We start from the raw sequence: 13,258 nt of genomic DNA, 5'->3' as shown, positions 1-13,258 counted from the left end.
CATAAATGTTAGCTTGGATAGTTTGAGCTAAAACTGGCCTGTAATTTTGTTTTCATGTGATGTTATGTAATTCCAGCAATTGTGACTCTTCAATAAGCATTTAATTCATTGCAAAGTTTTATTTTCATTCGTGGAATGCGGGTGTCAATGGCAAGGCCAACATTTAACTAAACAAAACGCTGGTGCGGCCACACTTTGAATATTGTGTATAGTTCTGGTCGCCCCATTACAGAAAGGATGTGGAAGCATTGGAAAAGGTGCAGAGGAGATTTACCAGGATGTTGCTTGGTCTGGAGGGAAGGTCTTCTGAGGAAAGGCTGAGAGACTTGGGTCTTTTCTCATTGGAAAGAAGAAGGCTAAGGGGGGGATTTGATAAAGGCATACAAGATGATCAGAGGATTAGATAGGGTAGACAGTGAAATACTTTTTCCTAGAATGATGACGTCAGCTTGTACGAGAGGGCATAACTACAAATTGAGGGGTGATAGATTTAAGACAGATGTTAGAGGCAAGTTCTTTATGCAGAGAGTGGTAAGGGCATGGAATGCCCTACCTGCAGCCATGTTAGGGAGATTTAAACAATCCTTAGATAAGCACATGGATGATTTTGGGATAGTGTAGGGGGATGAGCTGAGAATAGTTCACAGGTCGGTACAACATTGAGGGCCGAAGGGCCTGTTCTGTGCTGTATTGTTCAATGTTCTATTTGTTGCTTATCCTGAATTGCCCTGGGGAAGGTTCGTGGTGAGCTGCCTTCTTAAGCAGTTGCAGTCCTTGAGATGTGTGGTCACCCACTGAGACAAGTTTTTGTTCCAGATTTATCAATTAATTATATTTAAATTCCATCTGCTGCCATGGTGGGGTTTGAACTTGTGTTTCTGGATTACTGGCCCAGTGTTATTACCGCTGCGGTAGCATCTCTGAACTGCTTTAGGACAACCCGCGGCCACGAAAATGAAAAGAAAACTTGCATTACATTGTCACTTTCTATTTACTGCGCTTTGTTTTATTGCAGGGTGGAACATGCACGGATGCATGCCAAGCACCGAGGGCACGAGGCGATGCATGCAGAGATGGTGCTCATTCTCATTGTTACCTTGGTGGTTGCACAGATTCTTCTTGTCCAGTGGAAGCAGAGACATGCCAAGTCCTACAATGTAAGGGTGTATTTATTTCATACAAGGCAGCATTAAAAGATGATTGGCAGGTCAGATGATTGGACAGAGCAGAAAGAATTCTAGAGAAAGAGTAAATAGTTGATCAGGAGCAAGTAATTAGTGTACGTGAAAAAGCTGGCTAGAAATATAATAACAAATACCAAAAGTTTCTATTGGTATTTTTAAAAAGTAATGTTGATGATCTAGGGTGAGAATGGGAAATTAATTGTAGGTAGATAAATTTTTGTTAGGCAAAGGTGTTAAGGGATATGAAAAAAATAGATCTGTGGAGTTAGGCCATAGATCAGCCATTGAATGATGGAACAGGTTAGAGATGCTGAATGACATACTTTTATTCCTGTTGTTCCTGTGAAATAGATGACGCAATTTCTTTTTTTCTGTCTTCACTCTTGAGGATGCAAAAATAATTCCAGTAATAGCTGTAAATCAGGAGATGGAAAGGAGAGGGAAGTGGTTCTGAGCAACTGAATAACCTGTGAACTTGCAAGTCAGATGGAGCCAGATGGGCTTCATCCTAGGGTCTTAACAGAGATTTAAAATGAGATAGTGGTGTGTTGCTTATTAATTTTTCAAAGTTTCTGTTTCTGGATGAGTTCCATGAAATTGAAAAATGCCATATATGACATGTCGACTTAAGGAGATAGTGAAACAGAAAACAGGAAAATATAGACAGTTAGCTCGATATTTTGAGAGAAGATGTTAATCGATTAATGAGGAGTTTATATCTTGGCATTTAGAAATACTTCAGTTTGTTGCTAAGAATTGTCATAGGGAATTGTGCAAGAAAAATTGCATTTAACCGATTTTTAAGGAGCTCTTTTGAAGGATTAACGTGCTGTGGATATCAAGGAGCCAGTAATTGCTCTGAACTTGGATTCCCAGAAGGCATTTGTAAAAGTGCCACAAAAGTTGCAAACTTAGAGCTCATAAGACATAGGAGCAGAAATTAGGCCATTCAGCCCATCGAGTCTGCTCTGCTATTCAATCATGGCTGATAAGTTTCTCAGCCCCATTCACCTGCTTTGTCCCCATACCCCTTGATCCTCTTGATAATCAAGAACCTGTCTATCTCAGTCTTAAATATACTCAATGACCTGGCCTCCACAGCCTTCTGTGACAATGAATTCCATAAATTCCCCACTCTGAAGAATTTTCACCTTATGGTATAGGGAGTACAGGTTAGCATGGCTAAAAGCATGGCCAGCTGGCAAAGGCATAGTAGCTAAATTTGCCAATGATCCAAAGCTAGGTAAAGCAGATGTAAAGCAGTTGTAGATGGATATAGATAGGTTGAATGAGTGGGCAGAAATCTTGCAGGTGGTGTACAGTGTGGGAAAGTGTACCTCATTTGTTCAAGCGTTTGAGATATTTTGCCTTTCCAGGGTTATCTGAGGTGTACTGGGCACTTGACAGGACCAAATGAGGGAGTTTTGGGCCCTTTCATGATTTTGTGCGATATTGAGTGAGAAATGATCTGATTAGGGTGATCGTTATCCCACAGGATATGAACAAGTTGCTTGGGCCCTATTTACAAGGTTGCTGATAAGACCAATCTTATAATGTATGGAGCTGTGGAAATTTGAACGTGCATATTGACCAATGAAGGTAGGTTATTGGGGGTAGATGGGAATGTGAAATTCAAAGCACAAATAGATCAGCTATAACCTTAATGAATGGCAGAACAAGCTCTGTTATGTTATGTGTTAGAGTTAGTACACCGCATACCTTTAAGAAAGATGCTCATGTCCTATTTAAACAGTGTGTGTGACCTGAAGGGTGAAAGGTCTCAGGCTTCACCTTAACTGGGAGCCACTTGAAGCATGATGTAATTAGCTTAATATTAACCTAATATTAACTTTTATATAATGACCTAATCTAAATTGTAATATTCATATATATTATGAGTTGTGATAAACATGTGTTGAAGCTTTCAATACTAAGTTAGCCATGTCCAGTTCTTATGTTATGGGATCTAGCATAAACATTGCCACATCAGGAACAAATATCCTCCTGGAGGCAAAGCCCACACCAGGGTGGCAGTTCACGAACTATGACATAGCACTCCAGACTCAAAGGGCCAAATAGCCTGTTTTTGCTCTTAAGTCATTTGTGTATATGTTATTGAATGAATAACCTGAAGAACAAGAGTTCAAAACCCATCATAGGTAGTTTGAGAACTTAGATTTTAAGAAACCCCCGTTCTCTTATTTCACAGGATTGGAGATACAAAAGAGTAGAAACAGCTTCAGTCAACTAAAACAAAAATTGAGACTCCATCTGATATAACTGCATCGTTCATGTCCCAGGCCTTCAGGAGATGTAATGCCCATGGAGTGGATGCATCGCAATTCATCAGAATATTGCTATATTCGTAATAAGGATCATGACTTGGAGGTGCTGGTGTTGGACTGGGGTGGACAAAGTTCAAAATCACAAAACACCAGGTTATAGTCCAACAGGTTTATTTGGAAGCACCAACTTTCAGAGTGCTGCTCCTTCATCAGGACAACCACCTGTGAAGGAGCAGTGCTCCGAAATCTAGTGCTTCCAAATAAACCTGTTGTACTATAACCTGGTGTTGTGTGATTTTTAACACCTTAATAAGGGAGTTAAATTGCGAGAACACATTGCACAGTTGAAACTTGTATTCCCTTGTAGATTAAGTAGTCGTCTAATGGAGACATTCAAAGGATTTGGTAGGATAGATGGAGAGAAACTGTTTTCTTTGGGTAATGGTACTAAAGGATGTAGTTAATTAACAAATCAGCTATGATCTAATTGAATAGTGGAACAGACTCTGAGCTGGATGTTCTGCAGTAATGGTGACCAATTAATCCTGTTTAGAAAAAAAGCAACTGTCTGTACTAGGTGTGTATGTCATGTGCCTCCAGTCTTAGGCCAATAATAACTTAATTCTTAAAATAATTTCACTGGATATAGGTGTCATTGGCTAGAACAGCATTTACTTTAGAAGGTGGTGATGATCTGCTACTATGCAGCGCTGCAGTTATAGTGCAGGTATACCCATGGTGCTGGTAGGAAGGGAATTTGACCCATTGACACTGAAATAGTGATGATAATTGCCTTCTGAAGTGCCTTAGCAAACCACCCAAGTAATGGCCAATAAGTGATGTACTCGTCATGTCTGATTAACAGGAATAAATATAAAAAAAGCTAGAAAAGTGTGTGGTGGAGGATGGGCTACACCTTGTGATTGGAAATATTAGCATAAAAATGTAGAATCCTTCCAGGATCTCATAAATATGCTCAACGCCGCTGAAATGTTTCTTGTCTCGGACTGTAAGAATAACATGTATACTGCAGTGTGAATAACTCCCAACGGGGTTGATTGCATCAAGGCACAAAAAAGGAACCAATGCTCAGGGGATAATCAAGGAGAGGAGGAAAGAAGGATCTAGCTGTTTGCTTTTATTCTCCTGAGAATGGTGACATAGTTCCCCCGGTCCCCTGTTGTCCTTCTGAATCTTTAGGATTTATTGATTGCCCATACTAATTTTTTTGTTGCAGCACCAACAACTTACATTTATATAGCATTTTTAATGTAATGAAATGTTCCAAGGTGTTTCACTGGAGCATTCAAAAACAATGTAAAACACCAGGTCACTTAAGGAGATATTAGGGCAAAAGCTTGCTCAAAGAAGTAGGTTTGAAGCAACATCTTGAAGGATGAAAGTGAGCTGGAGAGCTGTAAGGAAAGAATTCCAGAACTTAGGACCCTGGCAGCTGGAGATATGGTCCTCAATGGTGGGAAAAATTTGACTGGAATGTGCGAGTGGCCAGAATTAAAATGCAGATATCTCAGGAACATTGTGAGGTTAGCAGAAATTGTGGAGAAAGGAAGCAGCAAACTCATGTAGGAATTATAAAAAAAGGTGGCAATGCTCTGCATCTTAATTTAATTCAATCTTTATTCTAATCACTATTCTTTGTCAAGCAGTTAATGCATTGTTCTCTATAAATTAAAGCAATTTCCCTTCTATGGAACTTCCTATTAAGCTCTGCAGTATTCTGGAGAGAATGAGGGCTGGAGATCGGAGTCAAAAAGTGTGGTGCTGGAAAAGCACAGCAGGTCAGGCAGCATCCGAGGAGCAGGAGAGTCAATGTTTTGGGCATAAGCCTTTCATCAGGAATGTGGGGGATAAATGTATATTCCCCACATTCCTGCCGAAGGGCCTTTGCTCTAAACTCCGACTCTCCTGTTCCTCGGATGCTGCCTGACCTGCTGTGCTTTTCCAGCACCACACTTCTTGATTCTGCAGTTTTCTGTTTAGTTGCCCCTTTGTCGCTAGGCAGATGTGAGACAATTGACAATAGAATTAGCAAATGGTGAATGGGAGTTTACTTTTTTTCTGCTGCAAGTTCTGTGTTCTGAAAGATGCGGCCTGAAGAGTCAGTGGAATCTGATCTAATAGGAACCTTCAAAAAGGAACTTGTTAAATATTTGAAGGGATCAAAATGGTTAGGCTGTGGGGAAAGAGCAGGGGAATCGATTAATTGGATAGGGCTTTCAAAGACACACAGGCTGAGTATTGCTGAAAAGATAGATGTGTTGCTTAAGTATTTCATCTTGCATTCATCAGGACAATATAAGAATACCAAATTTGAAACTATTACAACAGTTTATTGTACAGGGGAAAATGGCACTGATTGGCAACTGACTGACCTTGCTATGGAAAAAGTAATGGGGAATCTCAGCCAAGTTTGGCATTCTTGTGTTTCTCCTGAAGAGTGAAAGGGAAAATGTTTTGGCTACGTGCCACGCTTTAAATCAAAATTTTATTTCTGTATTGCCAAATGGGCTGAATGGCCTCCTGCTGTGCTGTCAGGTTCCGAGTGAAGTATGCCTTCATGCTATGTGATCTTGTCTCTCCTTGAAACACTCTTCCTCAAGAGGTAGAACCTTCAAACCCGGTAAAAATGGGCATAATTATAGCTTTAATTATTGTGAATGTGAGTCACAAATTCAGACCAGACAGCAAATGAAATTCTTTCACAGTGAGTGGGGTTTAATAAGCTACAAGAGTACTTTGGGTGCAGCAAAGACATCGAAACAAGCAGAGTGCCAGGCTGGGAGAAGCTTTGAATGTTGTTGTGGTTCTGTTCGCCGAGCTGGGAATTTGTGTTGCAGATGTTTCGTCTCCTGTCTAGGTGACATCCTCAGTGCTTGGGAACCTCCTGTGAAGCGCTTCTGAGATGTTTCCTCCGGCATTTATAGTTGTTTGTCTCTGCTGCTTCCGGTTGTCCGTTCCAGCTGTCCGCTGCAGTGGCCGGTATATTGGGTCCAGGTCGATGTGTTTGTTGATAGAATCTGTGGATGAGTGCCATGCCTCTAGGAATTCCCTGGCTGTTCTCTGTTTGGCTTGTCCTATAATAGTAGTGTAGTCCCAGTCGAACTCATGTTGCTTGTCATCTGCGTGTGTGGTTATTAAGGATAGCTGGTCATGTCGTTTCGTGGCTAGTTGGTGTTCATGGATATGGATTGTTAGCTGTCTTCCTGTTTGTCCTATGTAGTGTTATGTGCAGTCCTTGCATGGGATTTTGTACACTACGTTGGTTTTGCTCATGCTGGGTATCGGGTCCTTTGTCCTGATGAGTTGTTGTCTGAGAGTGGCTGTTGGTTTGTGTGCTGTTATGAGTCCTAGTGGTCGTAGTAATCTGGCTGTCTGTTCAGAAATGTTCTTGATGTATGGTAACGTGGCTAGTCCTTTGGGTTGTGGCATGTCCTCATTCCGTTGTCTTTCCCTTAGGCATCACTAGGACAAAGGACCCGATACCCAGCATGAGCAAAACCAATGTAATGTACAAAATCCCATGCAAGGACTGCACATAACACTACATAGGACAAACAGGAAGACAGCTAACAATCCACATCCATGAACACCAACTAGCCACGAAACAACATGACCAGCTATCCTTAATAACCACACACGCAGATGACAAGCAACATGAGTTCGACTGGGACTACACTACTATTACAGGACAAGCCAAACATGAACAGCCAGGGAATTCCTAGAGGCATGGCACTCATCCTCAGATTCTATCAACAAACACATCGACCTGGACCCAATATACCGGCCACTGCAGCGGACAGCTGGAACTGACAACCGGAAGTGACAGCGACAAATCACTATAATGCCGGAGGAAACATCACAAAAGCGCTTCACAGGAGGCTCCCAAGCACTGAGGGTGTCACCTAGACAGGGGACGAAACATCTGCAACACAAATTCTTAGCTCGGCGAACAGAACCACAACAACGAGCACCCGAGCTACAAATCATCTCACAAACTTTGAAGCTTTGAATGTTTTTCCCAATGATTTGTTTTGGGGCACTGCCATTTTACCTCCAGGATCTAGTCCAGGCTGTTGAGGTGAAAGTCTTAGCGTGTTGTGTCTCCAGTCACAAGGGTTCTGTATGGCTCTCTCTCTCTCTCTCTCTCTCTCTCTCTCTCTCACACGTGTATTGACTGTGAGTGTTATATTAAATATGTCTTCTGTTCTCATGCAGCTCGTGACACTATTCCAGATGTGGGTTGTGCCCCTGTATTTCACAGCTAAACTGCACTGGTGGAGGTTCCTAGTGATCTGGGTGCTGTTCTCATTAATTACAGCATTTATTACTTTCCGGGCAACACGGAAACCATTGGAGGGAACGACGCCCAGGTAATGTGCTGTGTGAATGAGGCAGATCTGTTGGGGGAATTGTATCCCGTTTGATCATTCCCATCTTCTGTGTAAATACCAACTATTTCCTAACTACCATCAGCTCTGAAGAAGTGTCACTGGGCCCCAAAATGTTACCTCTGATTTCTGTCCATGCCTGCTGCCAGACTTTTGCAGTAATTTTTGTTTTGTTTCTGATTTCCAGTATCCTCAGTTTTTTTTTCCCCATTTTCTTTATTTCCATTTCTGTTTCAGCTATAGATAATGATCCAGTGTTTTCACATGCACACAGCTATGGCCACAACCCCATGTCCCTGTTGGATGGCCAGGCTGTGGGGGAACTGTTCTATTAGAGGGTTACTCCTGTGGGAGCGTCACCCTGTCAGAGGGCCAGGGGAGCATCATCAGTGTTTTGGATGTTAAACCGATCCTATTGTCCTCGAGGGTCGCTATTCTTTGGAATGCTGACATTGTGGAATGTTATATGAATGCAATCTTTTTCTTTTTGGGCACTCAGTCTAAGTAACAATTCAGTGCAGTACTGACAGAATACTTCCTGACATCTCTTCTAAACTTGCTTCTCAATGCTTATTGCTTCTTTGCCAGCTCACGGCTTCCACTCCCTGCTAAACCTACCCACTCTCCACTCCTCATTTGTTGTCAATCAGTTACTCCAAATTGTCATCGTTTCATTTAATCAGGCATCTCATCCTATTGCAAAGGAAAGTTACTGTTCGCAACATGAATTGGAAGTCTCTTTCTGGTAGTTGATTATTATTGCCAAATTGACGCAATGCTAGTTTATGGTGGGAAGCGTAAGTAACTTGTCCACCTTCAGGAGGAGAGGAATTTTAGTTCTACTAAATAATTAAATTTACAATAGAAAGCTTGTCTCAGTAATGGTGACAATGAAACTCATCGGTTGAATTAAAAGCCACCAGGTTCACTAAGGTCCTAAGGAAAGAAATTGCCTACATGTGACTCCAGAGACACAGCAATTTTGATTGGACAATTAGGGATGTACAATGCATGCTTGCCTAGCCAGTGATACCCATTTCCTGTGAATGAATGTTTTTTAAAAGAAAACTCGTTGTTTGGCTGAACGAGTCTGTGCTGGTGTTTAGTATTCACATGAGCCTCCTCTTATTTTGCTTTATCAGTCTCGATGAGAAAACAGTTAATAGAAGCAGTTTTGTGCTCGAGTTCACCAGTAAACAGAGATAGCCCAACTCGTCTTGCAAGACTTTATACATTTCTTAAAAGTCTGTTCATTGAATATGAGCTTTTCTGGCTATGCCCATATTTCTTGCCATTTCTAATTGACCTTGAAGGTGGTGATGAACTGCCACATTGTACCACCGCAGTCCATGGTATAGGAACACCCACGATACTGTTAAGGAGGGAGTTTTGGGATTATGACCCGATAGCAGTGAAGACATGGCAATTGTATTCCCAGTTCTTGAAATACTGGGCAAAATCAGCAAGTCTGGCAGCATCTATTGGCGAGAAAGGCAGTTAATATTTCAAGTCTGTTACGAGTTCAACAGAACCGAGGTTGGGGTCAGATGGAAACTTGCAGATGGTGGTGTTTCCATACATCTGTTTTCTATGCTCCTCTAAACGGCAGAGGTCATGGATTTGGGAGGTGCATGTTGTAGGTTATACATGCTGCTACCTTTGTGCGTCAGCGATGAAGGGAGTGAATTTTGACATTGGTGAGAGGCTACCACTGCCGCTAGTTTGTCCTGAATGGTGCCAAGCTCCTTGATTGTTGTTAGAGCTGCACTCATCCAGGCAAATGGGAAGTATTCCATCAAGATGCTCATTAATGCTTTATAGTTGGGAGACAGGCTATGGGAAGACAGAGGTGTGTTTCAAACTACAGAATTCCTAGTCTTGCACCTATTTTTGTAGCCACAATATTTATGACCAGTTCAGTTTCTGGTCACTTATGACCCCGAGGATGTGATAATCATTGTCTCTTTCTTTCCTCTTATTCCAGGCTGGTTTATAAATGGTTTCTCCTACTCTACAAATTAAGCTACGCTAGTGGGATTGTGGGCTATGCTGGAGTAATGTTCACCCTCTTTGGCATAAACTTATTATTTAGGTAAGGATATTAACATTTAATTTCCTTTAATAAAACTTTATTGAATATGTGGATCAGTTGTCAATCTTTCAGTTGTCAAAAGTAGTTATGTAGCCTTGAGGTAAGTGAACAATTCTCTATTGTGGAGATGCAATAAACACAGCAGCAAAGTCAAATATAAAGGAAAAATTGTGAAAAGCTGTTTGGTAATGTTATTGTTTCATATCCTGGGATTCCTTGCCAAAGTTAATTGTGAAACCACCATTGTCACATTGACTGCAGAGGTTGAAAGATCTCCACCTTCACCTTCACAGGAATACTGGAATGGGAAGTAAATACGGGCCTTGCTACTGATAGCAACATTCCTGCGCAAAGATTAAAGGTTAAAGAATAATACATTGCTGGGTTCCTTAGATCACTAGACAAAGGAGGAAAAGTAGACCATTCAGCCCATTGAGTCTGCTCTGCCATTCGGTGAGATCATGGCTGATCCGATAATCCTCAACTCCATTTTCCTGCCTTTTCCCCATAACTCTTGCTTCCCTTACCTCAGCCTTGAATATACTTAAAGACACAGCTATGCCAGCCCTCTGCATTAAAGAATTCCACAAATTCATGTCTTGTTAATCGTTAGTATATTGTGAAAGGTTGAGCTGTCAGTATTGTGATGTCCCATGGTCTGTGAAAAGCCTTTTGTGAAATGTCCCATTTAGACCAAAAAGGAGCTGGGGAGTACTCGGACTAATAATTTGGTTTCCTGGTAATGCAATCAATAGGCATAACCCGAGGTTGCTGTGGCTAGGAACAGCCAAGAAGCAAGGATAAATGGAAAACCTGTGGCATTGTTATTCTTTAACCTGTCTTTATGGAATACGAAAAGAAAAACAGAAGTGACTGGAAAAGTGCAGCAGATCTGGCAGCATCTGCAAAAATAAAACAAAGTTAACATTTTGGGTCTGAGGAAGGGTCACCGGACCCGAGACTTTAACTTTGATTTCTCTTCACAGATACTGTCAGACCTGCTGGAACTTTTCCAGCAACTTCTGTGTTGTTTCTGATTTATAGCATCCATAGCTCTTTTTGGCTTTTATTCAGGAAATGGAATACTTAGGTGACAGAATACAAACAAAGTTTCCTTTGAATGGAACGGTTTTCTGTTTGGCAGTTTTTGAACAGACCCTGGTGTTGAAAGCAGATCTCTGACAGTAGAATGGAATGAAGACTGTTAGTGTTTTGCTATATAATTGGTAAGTGCAGAGAGCTGAAGACAGAAAGGGCAAGGGAATGTGGACTAAGTAACAAGATCCATCAATGTTTGTTGTTAGAGCCTACCAAACCACTTAAAGGAGTTGGAGAAGAGACTCTGGAAATTCTGTGCCATAAGCACTGTTAAGACATGAGTAAGAGAACGTTTATGGATATGTGCCTTCTTGGTGCTAAATGTGGCTCAGGACTTCAGAAGGAATACAACTTTTACTGGAAATGATTGAGTGAGAGATCTTGCATAACAGAGACTGAGTTGGAAAGACTGAGAGAAGTATTTAGTCCCAACTGGTGCAGGGGGAATGTGAGTGATTGTAACTACATAAGGAGGATCTTGTACTACCTGCTGAAAATGAAATCATCTTTTCATTTAAAGTATTATTCACCTTTTAATTTGAATAATGTTTTTTTTTTAGTTGGTTTGTTACAGTAAAAAGTTTTAAATTGTAATCTTGTCCAGCAGTTTTCTTTGTTGTTGTGGAGATACCTTATCTCTTTTTTTTTTTAAAGTTTACCGGTCTCTGAGGGTCATATCATCATTCCTCAGTTGGGTTTAGACTTATTTACCCATAGAGCCTTTCAATGAGAGTGGACTTCCATCAGCTATAAGCAGGTTTTGATTGTCTATTCCAGAAGTGAAAGGAGGTGCAACTCTGCATTATGCTGCTTCCTTGGCAAAAGCAAATGCTGAGTGATTGTGGATTAGAGATTTCCTGGGACCTACAGATGTTCACAGCTTTATCTTTGTCTTAAACTCATGAATATAATTTTTCAATTGGAATTTTGAATACATAAAATGGTTACAACACACAGAGGGACTTTGCTGGCTCTCTACAAGAGCACTCACCTAGTTCCACTCTTTCTCTTTCCTCCCCACCCCTGCCTCCCCTGCAGACTGTTTCTCTTAAGATAATTAGCCAGTTCCTTTTGAAAGTTCGAATTGAATGTGCTTCCACGACACACTCAGATTGTGCAGATCCTTCCAGATCCCAACACTCCCTGTGTAACAATGTTTCTCCACATTTTGCCTTTAGTTCTTTTGTCAATCATCTTAAATCTGTGCCCCCTTGTCTTCCATCCTTCCATCAATTGGAACAGTTTCTCCCACTCTACTCTGTCCAGACTCTTCATTACTTGAAATACCTCTGTCAAATCTCCTCTCAACCTTCTCTTTAAGAAGAACAGCCCCAGATTATCCAGATACATACAAATGAAGAGAAGCAGTACACCACGCAACCCCTTAAGCTTGCTCTAGCATTCAGTTAGATTATGGCTGATCTGTTTGTGTGTCGAATTCCCATCTACCCATATAACCATTGATCCTCTGCCTTAAAAATATTCAATGATCCCTCCTCCAGTGCCCTCTGAGGCAGTGAGTTCCAAAGATGCATAACTGAGAAAGAATTTCTACTCATCTCAGTCATAAAATGCAAACATTCGTTTTAAAGGTATGCCTCTTAGTTCTGGATTCATCCAGAAGAAGAAACTTGAAATCTATATCCACCTTATCAAGACCATTCAGTTTCTTACACATTTCAATCAAATCACCTTTTGCTTTTCTAAACCACAATGGAAATAAAGCTTCATGCTAACCTGTATTCATCACTGTTCATTCCATGTACCAATCCAATAAAACTCCTAGAATCGCCTTCAACACATTTACATCTTTCCTTAACAAAAACTGCTCGCAGTTTTTGAGATCTGGCCTCTGCCATTTCCCTGTGTAACTGAAGCATATCATCCTTAGTTTTGTGTTCAATTTCTCTCAATGAAGAATGGCAAACTGTATTATGCTTCTTGATTATCTTCTGTTCTCCATCTCCCCACGCGCCTGAAGACCCTCATTCCTGGAACTGTTCTCATGAATCTGTTCTGTTGACCCACTAAAGCTTTCCGATCTTTCCTAAAGTGTTATTCCCTGAAATGGGCACAATGCTCCAATAGAGGGTGAATCTGAGTTGTACAGGGTTCACCTCAACTTCCTTATTTTTCTACACAGGACTTGAGAGCTTAACCTTGAAACGTTGACTCTCCTGTCCCTCGGAT

General features: G+C 41.1%; 1 protein-coding gene across 1 annotated transcript in view; it reads left to right on the top strand.

Moving 5' to 3' along the window:
* Positions 1 to 13,258, top strand: part of LOC122550973 (E3 ubiquitin ligase RNF121) — a 73,830-nt gene that overhangs the window by 19,672 nt on the left and 40,900 nt on the right. The window contains exons 3-5 of the mRNA XM_043692538.2: positions 1,016 to 1,157; positions 7,706 to 7,860; positions 9,863 to 9,970. Of these exons, the coding sequence (XP_043548473.1) occupies positions 1,016 to 1,157; positions 7,706 to 7,860; positions 9,863 to 9,970 (405 nt within the window). The remainder of the gene's footprint in view (positions 1 to 1,015; positions 1,158 to 7,705; positions 7,861 to 9,862; positions 9,971 to 13,258) is intronic.

The sequence above is a fragment of the Chiloscyllium plagiosum genome, unplaced genomic scaffold, assembly GCF_037043375.1.
Source record: "Chiloscyllium plagiosum isolate Xiang-an unplaced genomic scaffold, Cpla_swu_hap1 HiC_scaffold_6, whole genome shotgun sequence".
NCBI classification, from domain to species: Eukaryota; Metazoa; Chordata; class Chondrichthyes; order Orectolobiformes; family Hemiscylliidae; genus Chiloscyllium; species Chiloscyllium plagiosum.
The sequence above is the reverse complement of the archived record's forward strand: the minus strand, read 5'-3'. Positions and strand labels throughout refer to the sequence as shown.